This window comes from Heliconius melpomene, chromosome 7 (genome assembly GCF_056956725.1).
Source record: "Heliconius melpomene rosina isolate 202511_hmr_F chromosome 7, ASM5695672v1, whole genome shotgun sequence".
Lineage (NCBI taxonomy): Eukaryota > Metazoa > Arthropoda > Insecta > Lepidoptera > Nymphalidae > Heliconius > Heliconius melpomene.
In genome coordinates this window covers 478,181-499,289 of record NC_140395.1, presented here as the reverse complement: position 1 = coordinate 499,289, position 21,109 = coordinate 478,181, and the positions used below count along the sequence as shown (strand labels likewise).

Genomic DNA, 21,109 nt, shown 5'->3' with positions numbered 1-21,109 from the left:
CCTGTATTCCTCCCTGCTATATGCGGGACACTGCCTGAATCTAAAATACTTTTATACTTATATGTATGTACCTATAAAAGAGAGTAATTTTGAAGAGGGGTGGGAAGTTTAAAGGTTTTTTTTCTTTAAAGAAATGTTAGCACATTGGAACCAATGTTGCATTTTGTATTCAAGGGTATACATAATTAAAATATATGAATTTCCTTAATTCGATAGGACCAGTAGGTACAGGGTTGAGTTCCGCCACTCAGCACGTACCTAATTAATATGTGAAGCGCGTGTTGACGGAGAGTCTTAACAGTAGGTTCGCTATGCCTACCCTGTTATATATGCGAAATATAATATGTAAAGTTCAAAATACTTTTTTGCGTTTTTGTTTATCGTTTCAAATTTTTAAAAAGGAGGTCATGGTCTCTTTGCTCGGTGGAGATTTGAAACCATTGTAGCGCACTGGGACAGTTTTATTATATAGACGATGATTGTGGATTCAATTTCTAGACAAAGCAATGTAATTTTTAAAATTATGTTCATTTCATTCTATTGAGGTCGTCGTGTCGAAGGAGCAAAAGCGTGCGATTGTAAAAGCAACGGGTTGGGTTCGATTCCCACTAGGGTTCTTAAGTTTGCTCTGGCGACGAGGCAAAGTGCGGCGTTGAGTTCTGCTAATCAACACACAACGCCTCATGAACTCGGCGGAAAGTATGAAGAGTGTTTGACTTTAAGTTATCTCTGCGTGAAGCGTTTAAACTTTAAACAAAGCTTTTAATGTAGATTAAAAACCATTTTTTTAATGAACTGAAATTTAAGACACAATTAATTTTTATAAAACAATATGTTACGACAAAAAAAAGAAATATTGTACTTGTGAGAATTGTATTAAAATTTGGTCATTTTAATACAATTGTCATATTTTCAAAATAATTTGCCAATATTTTTGATGTTGCAAAAAAAATAGTTTATTGTTTCCAGTTGTGGCGCAGGAGCACAAAGTGTGACTGTAAATGCGTCAGGTTGTGGGTTCAATTTCCACTCGAGGAAATGGAATATTTACTATTTCCATTTTTTTTTAATTTCGCCACTCAACACATAATGCCTCCAGAAGTATACGTAAAATAAAATAAAAAACTAAAAATAAGATTAAAAAATATATAAGTATACATACGAGTATGTAAAGAAGCCAGTGGTAGCGCAGAGGCATGCGACTGTAAACACGACAGGTTGTGCGTTTTATTCCAACTCGACGAAAATTTTATATTTATTATTTTCGCTCTGGTAACGAGACAAAGTACAGCTTTCAGGTCCGCCACTCAGCACGCAATGCCCACAGAATTCGGCGGAGTTTGAAGAATGGAAGGCGTTTTAACGTTCTTAACTCTACACTACTAGGTTCCCAGGTCCCCTATGCCTATCCCGATAAAAAATGGATCCTCTTACCTCCGTATACAGGAAATGCGTGAAATAAAATTATATATTAAAAAAAAAGAATTTTAGCTTAACTGTTGTTTGTTCAAAAGCATTTCTTCTCACGCTCGCATTATTCTTAATAACTATGTACACAATTATATAAATAGTAATTTACTAGAACTTTTTTTAGCTTCACGCTGTATCCCGCAAATAGCAGGGCAGGCGGAGAGAACCTAGTATTAAGAAACTCCGTTCCCCACTTTCCGCTGAAAAACTATTACATTATTATTTATATTTCAATTGTAATACCTACTTTGATGTAGGCCGTCGTGGCGCAGGAGTTAAACGCGACAGTTGTAGATTCAATTTCCGCTCAGTGGAATGAAATATTTAAAATTGTCATTTTCACTCTGGTAAGGACACAAAGTGCGGATGCAACATACATCCGCTCAAAAATTCAGCGGAGAGTAGAGAACGGAAGAGTTTTAATGGAAACGGAGTATCACAAATCCTTATGATATTTTTGTTAAAAAAAATATAAAACAATTTATTGACAATTTAAATATATCTCATAATTTTCCTCGTACGCTTTATTAATTAACTAGCTTAGTGTCCCAACACTACCATCTACACCTGTACACTCTATAAGTAAAAAAATCAAACACTCTTTTCACCTCTTTTAATAAGAAAAACCAAATGCCATAACTAGTATATACGTTCTAATATTACATTATGCCCGTTTATATACCTCCCCCCTTCGTAAGAACTTCAGTTGTGCGTCGATTGTGTTTGTGTTGAGATCTAAACGGTATGTACAATATTTATACTTACTTTACTTACTCTATAGCAAGTTACTGACATTACTGACATTTTTTCTTATTAGCTATTATGAAATTGGTAGAATTGTTTTGGAAGTAATTTTTGGACAATACTGATGTTTTTATGTTATTTTATTATTTAAAGGTGGTTATAATAAATAGTCCATTTGAATAAATAACTCCTACATTTTCTTTATATTTTTTTAAAAATATAATCAGCAATCGCCGCATTATAATGAAAAAAATCTTTACACACGTGTAAAAATATGAACGTGGCGGGGCTCAAACCTGCTCTTTATTCAACTTGGACGGCAAACAAGATGCTCGACGATTTGAGTTAGCAGGTTCGAGTCCCGGTATGTTAGAAATTTGTCTGTGCTAAGCAATAGGGCTGACAATACTGACAATTTTTTGTAAAGATTTTATGGAATTAATAATATTTAGTTTACAATATATAGAAAATATTCTCAATATAAGTTTTTTTCGTGAGATAATTTTTAAACAAAAACTATAAATTATAATTATTAAATATATGGATGTGCATTGTGCGTATAAGCAAAAGAACTAGAATATACACATTATATTGTTTTTAGCCGTCGCGGCGCAGAAACGAGGGTTGTGGGTTTGAATCCCACTCGGCGGAATTAACAATAAGCAATGTCTTAACACTAGGTTCCCTCTGCCTACCACACTACCTGCTATATGCGTGATACAGCTCACAGAAAGCGTGAAGAAAAAATACTAGACCTCTAGTATTCTAGACCTTTTTTACAACACGCACAATGCGAAATGTGTGTGAATTAATTATTAAAATTTAATGTTACCTCACGTTGCTACAGTTACCTTCAGAGAAGTAAGTTCTCAGCAATTCTTTAATTCACCATGAGGGTATTTATAGTATAGTAAAGTAAAAAAGGATCTCAGAGCAGTGTTTGAAACTAGTTTGATAGGCAATGAATTTTCTAGAAAATTGATCGGAAGTGGGTAACCCAGTGCCTTTACAATAGATTACCTCTGCGTACTCTGATATGCTGTATCACACAGCGTGAACCTAAAAAATACGACTAAAAATGTAATTAGTTTTTACTAGTACCTAACAATTGCTTAACCTCATTTAAATATAATAATTAATTTATTATAACATAATATATGTAGATACACAAAAATGTTAGATAACCGTAATCCGTGAGTATCTACCAACTTTCACTTGAATAATAATTAACACTAGCAAAATCAGTGAAATAATTAGCAAAAAAATATTTATAAGTTAAAATCGTTTTTTATAGTAATAATTATAAAAAATATTGCTACTCATTAAAAGTTGCATCAAAACTGATTCAGTATAATATGCAAATAAATTTTATTTTGTATAATTGTTTCAAATAAATGTACTAACTGAGATATAAAAGATAATAAAAAAATATTCGACTCTTCCATATTAAAATAGATATGTTATAGCTTTCAAATATTTCCTTCAACTAATATATATTTATAATATTATACATACAGTACATTTGTGCCCAGTCGTGGTGCAAGGACACACGCGTGCGACTGTGCAGCGACAGGTTGTGGGTTCGACTACCAATTGGAGAATTAAATATTTAATATTTTGAGTCTTCGCTCCGATAACGAGGGAGAGCACGGCCTCCTGGGGAACCGAAGTGTCTTAATGGGGAAAGTTGTGTTTTAACCCTGGATCCTGACCATCCCGTTGTCTACCCTGATACGTCTAGAAAACAGCGTGAATAAAAAATTTAGACAAACATACATACACACATACCATACATGGTTGGACAATGTGGGACATTGAGTTCCACCACTCAACCCACAATATCTAGAATTCAGACGGAAAGTGGAGAACGCAGAGTCTTGCCAACTAGGTCCTCTCCACTTACTCCACTCCCTGTAGCTTTAGCACTCCATGCTATATGCGGGATAAAGCGTGATAAAAAGCTGAAAAAAAAATAATACATGTAAATTAAGTAGACTCGAATTAGCCCAGTTACGAGACGTTGCATGCGCGCCTACATTTTACTTACGTGTACTAAAATTTCCTGAATTAATTTCCTAGTTTCTTCCTTCATTTGGTTATAATTAAGTGGTCTTACTTTTGATCAATTTTAGTTTAAATCGTTGTTATAAACTAAGTACAGTTAATCTCAAATTATATAAACTATTTTTTATGCCTTTCAAGGTATTTTCCAGCTTAACTAGGAAGGCAAAGAAAAATTTATTATTAGTATTGAGATATTCCATTTTCCGCTCAATTTTCGAGACATTACATGTTGGATGGTGGAACTCTACACCGCACTTTGTCTATTAAAGCAAGGAAATAAAAATAGCTTAAATTTAATCGTCTTGCCGAGTTGGAATCGAACTCGCAACCATCACGGTTACAGTCAGTCGCCGTGGATAAAACAAAATTGATATATAAATAAATTAAAATATTTGACCAAACCAACCAATCAACCAATCAATAACCAATTGAAGCTGGTGCGGCCCAGCGGAACAAGCGTGTGATTGTAGACGCAACGGTCGTTAATTCGATACCCGCTTGGAAAGTCAAATATTTAATATTTTAATTTCTTCACTCTGGTGACAATTCAAACGCGGTGTTGAGTTCCGCTACTCAACACACAATCGCCTTGAACGGCGAAAATTAGAATGTCTTAACTTTAGGTTTCCTCTACCTACCCTGCTATTTGCGGGATACAGCGTGAAGATGAAAAAATCAGAATAACCTCAATATCACTTAAAATATTTAAAAATTAACTGAAATCTCCGCTCCACGTACAATAATAACAAAATAGCCACAATCATGTAAGTCAATAGAGTAAGCTTAGTCTTTTACCTCTACAACCCATTGAACTACAAACGACCACTGCCGGAATGTGAGCCCCTGTATATGAAGTCAGGATATGTAAAATGGATTTAAGGAAAAATAAAGCGTTATCATTTTTTTATTCTTATAATTATTTTTATTTATTTTCTGGTAAATTAAATAAAACTTGAAATTAAGCTGAATTGAATCAGCACTAGGTCCTCTCTGCCTATTCTACTGCAGATTTCTGCATGTATAGGCATAGTGAAGCTAAAAAAGTTATTAGTTTATTATAATTATCAAATTAATTAAGGCCAGTAGTGGCGCAGGCGTACATGTGGGTCGGCATACACATGCGGATTCGATCAGCTAAACTGACTCCGCTAGTACATACGAGGTTCCCAGGGAAAAACATTGCAGGGCCATATGAAAATCAAATTATTTATTTAAGTTTGTCATTGGCTCCAAACAAAATATTATTTTGTACAAAAAAGAAATGAAAACCTACAGGATGCATCCTGTAGGTTTTGATTGCGTCGACTTAGAAGCTTTTATTTTTTCTGTGCTTCAGATACGGAACCCTAAAAAGAAAATTAATTGTATAGGTTAACTTTATCTTACCTCTGTAAGTCATCGATCTGAAACTAACCACCTCCGGAATGCGAACACCCTGTTTATGATTTAGGAAGTGTAAAGTGGGCTTCAGGAAAAGACATACTGACACAATTGCTATGTGGTATATTATATTTCAATAAATTGCATTAGTAATTACATAATGTATGTTTGCATGTATTATTAAGATATTAGAAATTTAAAATAAGAGGTTCAATAGTAAACTATATTGTATAAGGTATATATTAGTTAATCAAAAACATTTTTAAGCGTAGTAGACCTACGGGACCCAACTTCGTATGAGTGTAATGTCAATACTAATGTGGTATCAGTGTGTTGTCTCCTATATGTACGATGAGAGATCTATATTTTTTTTATTTTTCTCCTCCTATAAAGGAAACCAGTTTGAAGACACTACGTTTCCCATTAAGACACTTCCGTTCCTTACTTTCCGCCGAACACTCGAAGCATTGCGTATTGTCATTATTATTTTCAATATTTTCAATATTATAATAATAGCAACTAATTTTTGCAAATTAAAATGAAACACTTATAAAATACTAAAGGAAATTTAAATATTAAAGGAGGCTTGCAAGATTCCAATGGAGAAAACGGGATTCATATCGGTCAAGTCGTTTTATCGTTTACTGTGAACAGACGCACAGGCAAACAGACAAAAATTAAAAATCATTGTTTTGGGTCTCATCACCTTAATAAGGCTTTTATCAACCATTATTTTTCTCATATATCTTCAATGTACAGACACCAATCCGTTAGGATTTTATCATATGTATAGACTTCATTACAGCGAGTGGGAATCGGCCTCCCTCTACATCTGTTCATTTGGCCACGGCGACGAGGCCGCGGGTAAACACCAGTTAAATATTAAAACGGAAATGATTAATTTAAATATCGATACACATAGCGCAGTGCTCTACATCACGCGATATCGAGATTCTTTGTTTACGTACACGCACTAATATATGTAATTATTTAAATTGTAGTATTGGGAGTTTTGAATTAGGAAACATTGTGACAATTAAGTGATATTTTTTTCTTTTAATCCTGAAATTGGGGCCGTTATGGTGCAGGGGCGCAAGCGTGCGACTGTATGCGACGGTTGTGGGCTCCCTTTCCTCTCGGGGGAATGAAGTATTTAATGTTTTCATTTCCCCCCTCTGGTAAGGAGGCCAAGCGCGGCGTATAGTTCCGCCATTCAACACGCAATACCTAAAGCTTAAATACTAGGTTGCCTACCTTACGTGCGTCATACAACATGAAGCAAACATCAAGGTAATTGGCGGGAAGGATTTTAGTAAGCAAAGGGAACTTTATGTCGAGGCACTCCGTTACTTTCCACTTAATTTCCAAAACATTGCTGAACCTAACGCCGCGTTTTGTCTTGTTACTAAAGCGAGGAAATGAAATTAATTTTTCCTCCAAGGGGAAATCGAACTCACAACCGTCGCGTTTACAGTCTGACGCTGCGTTACTACGCCACGAAGCGACGACTTCTGTAGCTTTGTATTTTTTTAAATTCTATCATTTAATTACTAATTAAAATTTTATATTGTGTATTTAAATTATAAAAAAAACTCATTAAAGTTACATCTTGACCCAGATATAGTTTTTTTATTATACATTACATGGTGACATTAAAAAAAATAAAAGTGCAACAATTTAAACGAGTCGTGAGAAGATTTTACGTAACTTTTTTATGATTATTGTAATTTGTAAGTCGCAATGCCAAACATGAAGAGCCTTAGGCATGGAGACCTGGCACGGGGCACGAGCGCGCGGCTGTAAACGTGACGGGTTGTGATTTCGATTCCCACTCGGCCTTGGCCTGTACCTACCTAATGAGCACGAAGCGATATTCCTACGGCCATGCGAAATATAAAATAATTTTACATTTTAGAGCTCATACAAATAAAGCTGCCATTAGTTCATCATCATCATCATCATGATCAACAGCCATCTTTTGTCCACAGCTGGACATAGGTCTTCCCCAATTCTCACCACCACACTCGATCCTCAGGTCTTCGGACCCATCCGCTTCCCGCCATTAGTTATCTTATTATATTTTAGGACTCCATATCTGAAAATTAAAAATTAAAAGCTTTTAGTGTTACCAAGATATTTGAGATCAAGCCGAACTTCTAAATGGTATTTTTCTTTCCTGATTGTGGAGTAACTAACACTTTAAAAAATGTAAAAAAATATTATCAAATATTGTATACCTACATAATACGGATAAATTTTTCCTTTTCCCCCTAAATCTATACACTGCGTGTTGAGTTACGGAATTCAAGGTTGCGCTCTCATTTATGAAAGACGAGAAATTATAAAATTAGTTATTTCACCACAATGAGTAAATGAAAATTATTTATTCCACCGAATGGAAATCGAACCCACAACTATCACGCTTACAGGGGTAACACCTGACCACATATGCCTATTGACTAACAAATATGCAAACAAGTGAACAATATAGTATTAGAAATATATGATTAGGTCTAATTATAGTATTCATAGCGACAGGTATTGGTAATTACACAAAAAGTGTAGACCAGGCTGAAAGGGGAAGTAACGCAATGCACGCGTGAGAATATCCCAAGTTAAGTCAAGTTTATTGTGAACTGAGAATGATTTTTCCGTTATAGCTCAGGTAAAAAATAATACAAGATGACTATAGGTTCGATTCCACTAATCTTTCGGGGGGCTTTCTTGTCTTTACGCTTTATTCGAGATGTAGACGAGAAACAGAAGTGCCAATCGCTAAGGTTTCCGAATTGATGCCTTATCCCAAGACCTCTTCATGACATAACTCGATAAATTTATCGTTTAATATCGCCTAACCGGATAAAGAAATCTTCAAAGTGGGAAATCGAACCCACACCCAGCGATACTTATATATATAACTGACACTTCTGGTTTTACGAGTGTAAACTGATACAATATAACTTTATTGGAATACACAAGAAAATTTACACAAGAAACAATTTGTACGATAATAACCGCATTAGTGATACACTGTGTTGCGGCTATTAACGCCCACCTCCCTAGCGTTGCTTAGTAACTATTGTAATTATATGAAACAGCAAAAAATTACCATGAAATACAAAAAAAATAAAATAAAAAAAAAAAAAAACTCTTAAAGTAAAATAATATAAAAGTAAGTGGGTTTGTGTGAGTGTGTGTGTGTGTATGTGTGTGTGTATTTGTGTGTGTCTGTGTGTATGTGTGCGTGTGTACATGTGCGCGTGTGTGTCTGTGTGTGTGGTGCGTGCTTATGTTTGCATCTGAAATTTAATAAGATTTTCGGTGTCTCTATAATTTAGTGTTAGAAGCCAATTAAACAATACAATTCTACACCTTCGTAGCGTTAGGCTGTAGATTTTAAGGTATTCATTGACTTTATTGTACAGTGTTGGGCTCAAATAAACGTAATGTTTGTTTGAGGAGGCCAAGCGTCTTTTTTCAGTCGGACATACTCTATTATTTCTGCGTTTCAAATTTTCACTATTCTGGTTGTAAGATATTTCTGTGTGTTTTCGTAAAATAGCGTGCAAGATAAACAATTGTCGAACAGTCAGAACATTACAAATTTTATATAAATCTGCAGTTGAAAAGCGCCTAGGTTTGTGTGTGATGACTTTTAAAACACATCTTTGGGCTCTCTCCAGTCGAAGCATCGTGCATTTCGATGCTCCACCCCATGCCGGAATGCAGTAATTCAAAATAGACTGCACAAGAGAAAAATAAACCATTTTTAAGATTTCCTGGGTTGCGCTAGATCTAAGATTTCTAAAAATGTATATCAGTTTCCTTAATCGGGATACCAAAGCATTTATATGTTCAGTCCACGTGAGATTTTCATCTAGGGTTACCCCGAGGTATTTTAGTGTACGTGAACGACTAAGAGGGCAGCAATCGCAAAAGTGCCCCTGGTCTGGGCATTTGTGTGCAATGATCGTAAAGGTATCAAATGGAATTTGGGATTTATGGCCAAAAGTAATGAATTTAGTTTTTTGAGTATTTAGCGTTAATATGTTGCATGATAACCAATTGATTATAGTAGCCAGAGCATTTTCACTATGCTTACGAACATCAGACCATGTACTACCATTAACTATCAGAGCCGTATCATCAGCGTAAGTAATAATTTGGAATTTGTAGCTTGCACAGGTCGTTAATATATATAAGAAACAGGATAGGTCCCAGCACACTACCTTGTGGCACTCCGAAGGATATATTTTGATCGCTACTTATAATATTGTTTATAGAAACACACTGGGTTCTCTCACTCAGGTAGCTTTTAAAAAGGTCATACGACGTTCCACGTATACCATTTTTTTCTAATTTGGAAAGAAGGAGAGGGATAGAAACGGTGTCGAAGGCTTTTGATAAGTCCAGAAAAATACCCACAGTTTTCATTTTTTTATCAATATGTTGAGTGGCGGTATTTACTAAATTCATGAGTGCGTCCTCAGTAGACCTATTGACCCTAAAGCCATACTGATTATCTTCAAGCAGTTTATACTTATCCAAGTAGGAAATAAGTCGCTTATAAATTACTTTTTCTAGGATTTTGGACAAAGAACTCAATATGGAGATAGGTCTATAATTGTTGACAGATTCATTATCACCGTTCTTATAGATTGGATGAATAATAGCTTTTTTAAAAACCCTAGGGAATATGCCCTTCGATAAACACAAATTGAACAGTACAGTTATTGGAGGAGTCAAGAAATCCGCAGCTGCTTTTAGTATCGATGTCGAAATCCCATCCCAACCCACAGCGCAGTTGTCCTTAAGTTGGCAGATGATGTACCTGATTTCAGACTCATCGGTGTTATTAATTACCATCGAAGAGGACATAGATTGACTATTTGGAAAGTTGATGTATTTCTTATACTTAGCGGTAGGTTGAATGAGTTTAGACGCTATCTCCCTCCCTATATTGGCAAAAAAGATGTTAACACTATTGACTGCTTCGTGTGCATCATTTACTGATTTTAAGAGGTGGCTTGACACATTCGCTTTTTTGTTAGGTAGATTGCCAAACTGTTTAATTAGGTCCCAAGTCTTTTTTGAATCTTTCTTAGCTTTAATGAATTCGTTACTTTCATAATTTATTTTAATTTTCTTTAATAAATTATTGCAAAAATTCTTATATCGGGTAAACGATGATTTTAAATCTATATTATTAGGATCTTTTTTTACTTTCCTATAGAGTTTATCACGGTTTCGTATGCATCGCAATAATCCTGGGGTTATCCAAGGTTTTAATATTCGTCTTTTACTAGAAACCGATACTTCACGGGTATGTTTTTTTATAGCAGCAGATAAGATTGATACTAATCTGTTTGCAGAGTGTTCAGGATCAGTGGAAGTTACAACATCAGAAAAATCTGTCTCCTTAATGTCAGCAATAATAGCAGATTTATCAATGAGAAAAGATGTTCGTATTTTTGTTACCTGTTTTATATGTAGATCGCAACAAACAATTATGGGACTATGGTCGGTAAATACAGTATCTAAAACGAAAGATTTAGCGGTTGTATCAGTTTTAAGTAGTATATGATCGATGCAATTTTTATTTCTGGTAGGAAATAGGTGCCCTGGCAATAAACCGTGTAAAGCACAAAGGTTTAGGTATTCGTCTGCTCGTACATCATCAGACAAGTTGCCAATATTAATATTTACGTCCCCTATTATAATTTTTGTTCTAAAATTAACTATTGAATTTAATGCATTATCTAGGCTATTAATGAAAGATGCGATATTCTTGTTGGATGGGGATCGATATAGAGCAATGAGAGCAATATTGTTGGAGAATTTAATTAGTAAACAATTGGCTTCATCAAAAACAGGCTCCACTACTTCACAAATTAGATGGATTAGAAACTGTGAGACAAGGCTTCTAATCGCACTAGTAATTTAATTATTTAACAATAGTTTTATCTTAGGAATGAATCTTTTTATTATTTACGCGATTTATTTATGATTTATTTACGCGATGGGACTTGAACCTCCACTTATGGAGTAATTCTCAAGTTTATAGAATAATTGTGCCATGTATGGTGTATCCTATTTAGCCAGGTAGACAGAGGGGTCCTACGTCCTAGGGGGCACACGGTATGTTGCTATACCACAATGACCCTATAATATATTATATATTTTATTATTTATTTACTTTCATTGAATGTTAATGATTGTTTAATGACAATTAGCTATTAGGTATAATCGATTTCAAAGAGGCCTATTGTGAAGACACTCCGTTCACGGCACACGTCTCATGTTATCGTTCAGTTTGGAGATAGTATAGTTGATCCATTTATCAAGGAAGGCTATCGGCTATATAACAACATTTTAGGTCCGGTCAAGTTTGTCGTAACGTTTTATATGTAAAGCAGACAGAGTTACAGGTAAAAGTTAGTATCTCATATTACCCAAAGAGCTAGTTAAAAGATGATTTATCTGACCAATTATGTTGTAAATGTTTTACTTGGCACACACCGTGGGACCCCGGGTGGCCCCTTTATGATAATTGGGCGAAAAATTGTTTTTTTTCACATCACCCTTGCATTAGCCAATCTAATTATATGCGTCGAGATGAACAGATATGAGGAACTATTGTTACCGTATTATGTTATGTAGATTAGGAGCTATGGTGGCTTAGGTATGGACTATGAACGTGGTGGTTGTGGGTTCGATTTCCACTTGGAGGAATGTATTATTTTCATTCCTTCGCTCTCGTTTCGGCTATACTGCTATAGGCCATGGTCAAATAAGACTTTGTCTGACTATAAATGCAATGGTTGCAGGTTAAGTTTTCATTTGCAGTAATGAATTATTTTCATTTCCTCGCTCTGGTAACAAGACGTAGCGTGGTATAAAATTCTGCTAGTGGAAAATTGGGACAGTTCATCGGGAACGGGTTGACTTAACACTAGGTTCCCTCTTGCACACCTTACTATATGCGGGAAACAGTGTGAAGCAATTTTTATAATTTTATAATTATGAGTTAAAACTGAAGGTAAAAAATGTTGTAAATGTAACTTTTGAAAGGGCCATTATTTTATAAACAAGGGCGTTGAAACGTAACATTGACATGGTTCCAGCTCATCTTCACTATCACTTTTATGCAATAATAACTGTTTGTGTGGATAGTTGTTACCGCACAAACTTCTCGTCTTCTGAGGGTTGATTTAACCCATGTTCCCTGCACCCCATAAAGAAACATTCCCGAGGGATATCTCAATGATAGCACAAGTTAATTCCAATGACAGTCGATATGCCTTTCGCCATTAATCGATGATCATCCGCATAAACTAGGCACTGCCTATTTATTATGGTGTCAGTCACTTTGAAAGTGATAGGCCTAGCTAATAATTTAGATATCCTAGCCTATCTTCAGGATCGAATTTGATAAGATAAGAGCGTTTTTCTAAAAGTAGTAGTAGTACCAGCTACGCTGATTGAGCAAAAGTGCCCAAATAAACGAGTAGCACACGCCTCGGATCACATGCACGGAGCATTAAGGAGAAATTCCACTGAGGTCTTTCGACTCGTTGAAGACGGCGTTCAGGAGATCGCCTTTTTCTTAGCTTCTCATAGATTTCAGCGATAAACTCGGCTCTTCTTGCTCTGGTAATTGTCTATTTAAATTACTTGGAGCCTTAGTAGTAGCCTGACTAGTATCTCAGCCGAGATTGACATAAAACATATGAAAAATATAAGACAATGCCGGATAAAACACTTGTGTATGATGGACATATTATAAAAAAAGGAAATGACTGATAATCTATGTATTTGTAGTATATATCCCACAATTTTTCATAATCAGTACTCTCTTACTGCTGCGTACATACATACGTACTAAAGATAACTGTAATTATATCTAGAATAACAATTGACAGTTTTTTTACTTCTATTCTACACGAAGCCTTTGTTCTACTAGACTAGTGAAGTTGACAATTTTTTTTATAATTTTCCCACTAACTTGATTTGTTTGACCGTAATTGTTTGGAGAATAAGTTATAAAACAGTAGAAAAAAGGTAGGGAGTTCGAATCGAAATAGGAAAGACTTTATAATATACAATTCTCGTTTAAGTTCCGCCCTTATTTGAAATTATCCTAAAGTTTTATATCGGATTCGGTAACGGACAGATTTTTACTTCGGATATCGGATAATTTCAGTTCCGGATATGGAGCTTTAAAGTATCCCTGGTTGCTATCACCACTCGGAAGGCAGTTTCTAGTGAGAAGAGCCGACAACAAATTCCTATAATTTATTAAGTACATCATTTTTTTGATGTTATTAAATAAATAATTTTTCTATACAAGTTTTACTATGAAAATATTATTTCTAGACAATAAACTAAAGATGTTTTTTTTTGCAGATTAAAAGATTTTTTGAAAACAAAGAAACATGTCAGAAGCAAAGCTGTGTGGCGTATCTATGGGGAGCATAGGACTCATTGCGGTATTTCTATATATAATAGACGTATCGACAGCTGTAAGTATTTATAATATTTAGTTTAAGGTAAAAATATCTATATTCTTCTTGTTTTACTAAATATTTTTCAATATCACCCTGAAGGAACCTTGTGTTAAATCTCGTTTTCCATGGGCCGCCCAATTTTCGTGACAGTGTAATAGTAGTGGAACTTGACGCTGCCTTTTGTCTTGTTACCAGAATGAGGAAATGAAACTACTTCATTCCCCCAAGTGGAAATCGAACCAACAACCGTAGCGTTATAGCAACTCAACACGCAATATCGTAGTATAGTATGCGGGATATAGCGTGAAGGATCTTTCTCTCTCCAACGGGGAATCAAATCCACAACTAATAGGTAGGTAATAATTTCACAATGTAAACATTTACTCAGAAAAGGTACTAATTGGTATAATTTTATTTTAATTATACAATTTACGATTTAATAATTTCTAACATAATTACTTAATACAATGGGATGTTATTAAATAATGATAATATCAAAAATAATTAAACGGCTTCGTGGCATAGTTGCAATGTCTGAACGATGGTTGTAGGTTCAATATATATTGAAAGGAAAACCTATGATGTATTTATTTAGCTTCACACTGTATCCCGCATATATCAGGCATATTTTTTCGAATGGATTTTATTGCTGTTGATCTGGACTGGTCTTGGCGGCGTCACCGGGTGGGGTATATCACGGTAGGCAAAATGTGACCTAGAGCCAAAATACTTCATTTCCCAAGCACTGCTCCATTAAAGACATCTTCGGAGTTCAATGACGGAGATCAACATAATTTTCTTACCAGAGCGAGGATATGAAAGTAAATTACTTATTTATTAAAACCAGAATGAACTTAATAATGTGTTATAACATTTTCAAAAATGTTAATCAGACACTAAAGAAAAAACCTCCTGTCGTACACAACAATTACATCAGTCGGCCATTTATATGTATGTATATGACCATGCGGGCGAAGCCACCGGTAGAAGCTAGTAATTAATATAGTTTTGGTTACACTATTCCAGGCATTAGACGGTTACATTCCGGGTGAAGACTATCCTGTGTACGAGGAAGTGCCAAAAGGCTTGTCGTTTACTTGCGATGATAAGATACCAGGATACTACGCGGATCCCGAGACCCAGTGTCAGGTATGCAATATTTTAAGTTAATATTAACACGGCACTCTGAAGGTTTAGTGGAACAGTAAGACCGTAAACGCAGTGGTTATGTCTTCGGATCCCACTAGCAGGCATGAATGGTAATATCAAAAACAAGGAATTTAAAAAGGAATTTGGTACTACCTTTACTCTGTGCTTTTCATGCTAAGTATGGGATATAGCGTAAGTTATGAAAAATATTAACTCTGTAGGCGTTCGTGATGAAGTATAGCAATGTCTGTAGTTACTATGTAACAATTGTGAGTTGACCCCTAGGGAGTAACTTATATTGAAATTGTTTTCATTTCCCCGCCATGGCAAATGACGAATGGGATTCTTTTGTATACTCACAAACAACTTCTCAATCATTAATATATCTTTATTTACTAATGAATGAAACGTATAAAAAATGTATTAATCTATATATATATAAAACCGAAAGGTCACTCACTCATCACGAAATCTCAGAAACTACATGTGCTGGGAATCTGAAATTTGCATAGGAGTTACTTATAGGACGTAGGTGCTCGCTAAGACGGGAATTTGCAATATTCGACTTCTAAGGTGTCGTTTTTGGGGTTGAAAGTTTGTATGAAACTTCGTTACTACAAATGCTAGGAGTCTTACATTTTGCATGGACGTCTCTTATGGGAAGTAGGTACTCATGGAGACAGAAATGAATAATAACGTAGTTTACGCAGGCGAAGCCGCGGGCGGGCCGCTTGTTAACAATAAAATTATTAAACGTATTTAAGTGTGAAATAATACGTTAAAAATTATTTATTTTGTAATATTTCTATCACAGGTATGGCACTGGTGCGTGCCCGGCATCGGAGGAAACATGATGTATTCATTTCTATGTGCCCCTGGAACTGTCTTCAATCAGCAAACGAGAGTGTGCGATTGGTTCTTCAAGGTAAGTCTCAAAATATAGTACAAATATTAAAAGGTAAAAGGTAAAAAGTAAATAGTACGACTTGGACGCTCTAGTCCATGAACTATTAATTTCTAGTAGGTACATAATTCTTTATAATATCTAAATTGTGTGAAGAAAATAAGTTTAAAGGTAATAAGAGTACTTCGATAATCTCTAAAAAGAGAACGGATGCAGTCAAATGCTGCCATCTTCTTATTCTATATTTTTTTGGCTTCACGCTGTATCCTTCATGTAGCAGAGTAGCCAGAGGGAACCTGCATAGAGACAGAGAATGCCACAGAGAAGATACTCCATTCTCATTAAGACATTCCGTTCCCCACTTTCCACCAATGAAAATTCCACAATGAAAATTTTTTTTTTTTTTTCGAGTTTAAATATAATTATTCCCTCGAACGGAATTGAACCCGCATTGTCTACACATAGATACATTTCATATAAATTAGTTGTTTAACATTTTTCAGGTGGACTGTCCAAACGCCCCTGCGTATTACGGAGTGAATGAGGACCTTTACAAAGATGAAGCGGGCAACTACATAGCTGGGAAAAAGTAGATCATAATTTATTATAAATAAGAAAAACTTAGCATTAATTAGTACAAATTATAAGTTACCAATCGTAGGACTGACTTAACTGACACAACTGTCATTTAGACTTACAAGTATTTATTATTTTTTTCTTTAATACACTTCAGATTTGCTTCCTGTGTTGTTTTATAAATTGCAAAGATATAATTCCATATTATTTAAACGATATTTTCCGAGTCTTAGTCAGTGATAGTAATTTTTCTAAATTATTCAGGAATTATTATTGAAACCAAATTGTAAGAAAATAATAGTTAATGCTTAGAAAAATATGTTTGCTCACTTGTACGAATTATAGAATACTTACGTAAGTAGTCTTAAGTCACAAATAGAGACAAATTTAGGATATCGAAGAGGACGTGAAAAAGAAGTTCAAAATGTTTTAATTTATCGTATTGTATAGAAAATTATTTTGAATGAATTCAAATTCATCCCTCCAAAGTTAATATAATCATCATCATTATCATCAGCAGCCATCTTTTGTCCACTGCTGGACATAGGCCTTCCCCAATTCTCGCCACCACACTCGATCCTCAGCTCTTCGGACCCATCCGCTTCCCGCCACTTCCTATGTCAGCACCGAAAGAATATAATACATAATAATAATATTAAGTGCCTAACAAAATTTAAATGCAATGTTTTCATTTTACAAAATAACCATTTAATATGACGAGAATACGATATTCTTGAAACTAGAAGTTGCATATTATAATGGTGACTCGACTCGTTCGAATTCCACTTTAATTTTTAGTGAAGACTGTCGCAAATTCGAATAAAGGCGATTATATAATAACTAAAGATTAGTGCGAGGCGCGGCGTTAAGTTCCACCATCTATACACACTGAAATACTCAGCCCGCCGACGATATCTCCCCGAGCAGCCACGTTGTGCTTGCTAGCTCTTTTATTGTGTTAAAGTATCCAAATACTTCTTTATTTACAATCTCTACAATAATTAGTAGTAGCTATACTACTTCTGGTAGGTATAAGGTAAATTATTAAAAATAAATCGTCAAACATACTGAAACTTTCATAAAAAATATAATATAAATTTTATCATTATTTTTCTAGAAATGAGCTAATAATTGTAAATATTTTTATTTTTGTATTAAAATGTCATAATTATTAAATGAAATGTGTTTTATTTTTTTCATTATACGATTGATTTATTTTTTCATTTTGATAATCATTAACAATAAAAAAGAATAGAGTCGTTGTGGCGCATAAGCACAGAGAACCTACGCTCTATTCCCTCTATTCCCATTAAGACGCTTACGCTCCCGATTTCCACCGAATTCTCGAAGCTTTACGGCGAAAAGCCGCGAAATTAAAATATTAAATATTTAATTCCGCTGAGTGCGATCGACCCCACAACCGTCGCGCTTATAGTCTGGCCCTTTTGGCATGACGACCTTAAACATTCAGAATTACAACCCAGAATCAATCTCTTCTCATTAAACCAAAAATCTAAGTAATTTTAATTTAAATTGAATTTTAAGTAAATTAATAATCTGTAAAGGAAAGTGTTAAATTAATGTAATTCTAAATTACTTATTTAGTGTTGTAATATTATATTGCTTGAGGTCATTGCGTTTCTATTACAAAATACTGGTAGCTGTTTGTTTGCTATGCTTTATATCGCGGTTTTACGCGTTCAAATTCTGGCAGAAGTCATCGGGGCGCAGTGGGACAATATGGCTGTAAACGCGGCAAAGGTAAAAGGTTCGATTCCCACTCAAGGCAATAAAATATTTTATATTTTCTGCCCTCGTTCTGGAAACGAGGCAAATCGCGGCGTTGAGTTCCGCCATTCCAATGACACGCCACGCCAGTATGTTGTTATATAGTCTTCCTTGATGAATAGATTATGAAAGACAAAAACATTTTTTCAGCTTCTTCTAGTAGTTAAGCGTATTTAACTTTACTAACATTTAACTTTATAATATTAGTAAAGATTTAAAAAATATATATAAAACATACAGAAAATCTAAATAATAGTGTATACAAGTTACATACAAATGACAACCAAACTAACAAAAACTGTAACTAAGAACTAATTATATACAATCGACAGACCTATACATATTGGTATATAATTCGACTAATTTAAGAAGACCTCCTTGTTATAAAGAATATTACGATCGTACGGTCCAATTTAATATGGCTGTATAAAATCAGCTACACTTTCACTAGCAAGGCCAAGTAAAACAAATAACTTCACGCTATGTTCTTAAAGTGTTTAAAATTGATATCTATTCTATCTCTATATCTCTCTCTATCTAAAAAATTATATTTTTCCTTGTCGTGATCATGGTGGGTTTGATCCACCCTCGGGGGGAGTTATTTTCATTTTTCTGCTATAGCAAGATAAAGCAGTGTTGGTTTCCGCCATTCTGTCTGTCTAACTTGCTATAGGGGAAAAATTGTGAAAAAAATATTTTTGTAATTTATTATTGTAATTTATTACACAAAAATCGAAGTTGCAACCATCGCGAGTAGACATATCGTGTGTTAATTTATAAGAATAAAGAAAATCAGTTTCATACTTTTTCCACCACAGCAGATTCTACGCAGAAGGATCTTAATATTATACCGCTCCCTTATTTCACTTAATTTTCGATTTATGAATGCCAAGCTTCGTCTATCACATCGGGAAAAGAAAACCATTTAAGTATTTAACCATTTCCCCGAGTGGGAATCGAACACCTAAACCCAATCATCATGTTTACAGTCAGACGCTGTCACTGCGCTACAACAGCCACATCTATTTATTTTTATATTTATTAAATTACAAATTGGTTGATAGATTTCTAAATGATGTTACAAACAAGTTTTAGAAAATTCTTTCACTTATCGTGTTTCGTTATTGCTAATATAAAAAATATACGTCTTTAAAGTAATTTAGAATGAAGTAAAAAAAGTATATTTTTATCTGTACTAATGTCCGTATCCTGCAAATAGCAGGGTAGGCAGATGGAACCTGGAAACGTAGTATTGAGACCGTCCCCATGGAGACACTTCAGTGTTCTTCTTCTCTTCCGTTCCCCACTTTCCACTGAAACCTAGAGGCGTGTTGAGTGTCGGAACTTAACGCTCCGTTTGCCTCATCACCAGAGCGAGACGATGAAATTTGAGTAGGAATCGAACCCATATTCTATCGCATTTATAGTTACAGACAGGTGCCACTGAGCCACGACTAGCATAAACAAACATATCATTTTTCGGAAACAGTCCTCCATATAATAATAATAATAAATTCTTTATTTTGGGAAAAACACATATACGTTAGCCTACTTAAAAAAACACAAGAAAAGATGCAGGTGCATGTAACACACCCTTTAATCTGTCAAAATCTGTCATCTGCCACTGTCACACACACAGATTAAAGACACAGCCATTTGACAGTTGATTTAATACAGATAATAAAGAGACGCTTACGTGAACAGTGGCGTAACACATTTTGCAATGACAGCGTAACCGGTCGCTCAAGGGCATAGCAATATTGGTTTCTCAACTATCTCTTATCAGAATTACTTCATAAATTGATTATAAGTCTGTTAAGAGGATAAATTGTATAAAAATATTTTTCTAGAGTTTAGATAGATAATATTTGTCTAGAGTTTCTAGACACTAGATTCTCTAGTGTCTAGAAACTCTGTTCTAGGTTCTACGTTCTCGACTTCTAGACATTGTATATTGATTAATGTATCTCATCGACGCGCTTTTTTGGCAGAGTACAAAAATTATATGAAGTTTTAGTAAATTAGATAAAAAAGTCTTAGATGACAAGTAATCGATACATTTTATACACAAAAGTATATTAAATTAATATAATTTAAATGTTCATTGGCATCTCTGAGTGCGGCTGTGTAAAATAACTATTATTAAGGTCTACAATTTCAACTATTCAAGTAAAACTCTTCATTATTGCATTTATTTTTTTAGCGTCACATTTTGTTAGAGATATTGCGTTTTAACTCAACGCTACGCTATATATATCTTCTTACCAGGATAAGGAAATGAAAATAATTCATCCCCCAGAGTAGAAATTGAACCCAGAACCATCGAGCTTACCGTCGTCAACGGCCTCATCCTTACTCAGCCACATTATTGCATTACGCGTGATTATAATTAATTATGATGTATTTTCCACACGTGACACGTCCTTGTATCAAAAACCAATAACATAGTTGGTCTTCTGAGAATTCAACATATTTTTTAATAAAACAGGTATATTTACCGTTGTGATTCATATGGCATATATGTAGT

At 34.6% G+C, this 21,109-nt stretch overlaps 1 protein-coding gene across 1 annotated transcript; it reads left to right on the top strand.

The window, feature by feature from the left end:
- The first annotated feature begins 2,164 nt into the window (after positions 1-2,164).
- On the top strand, positions 2,165-17,933 carry LOC146537124 (U-scoloptoxin(01)-Cw1a). Its single transcript, XM_085188515.1, has 5 exons — positions 2,165-2,212; positions 14,065-14,180; positions 15,192-15,314; positions 16,129-16,239; positions 16,722-17,933. The coding sequence occupies exons 2-5, from the start codon at positions 14,094-14,096 to the stop codon at positions 16,809-16,811; spliced, it is 411 nt and encodes a 136-aa protein (XP_085044641.1). The 5' UTR covers positions 2,165-2,212; positions 14,065-14,093; the 3' UTR covers positions 16,812-17,933.
- The last annotated feature ends 3,176 nt before the right edge of the window (positions 17,934-21,109 follow it).

What these genes read in the sequence shown, in the direction of transcription:
- LOC146537124 (XM_085188515.1), top strand. Translation starts at nt 14,094, where the DNA reads ATGTCAGAAGCAAAGCTGTGTGGCGTATCTATGGGGAGCATAGGACTC. An exon ending in TAATAGACGTATCGACAGCT is followed by an intron (nt 14,181 to 15,191) that starts GTAAGTATTTAT and finishes ACACTATTCCAG; the next exon opens with GCATTAGACGGTTACATTCC. An exon ending in TGTGCGATTGGTTCTTCAAG is followed by an intron (nt 16,240 to 16,721) that starts GTAAGTCTCAAA and finishes AACATTTTTCAG; the next exon opens with GTGGACTGTCCAAACGCCCC.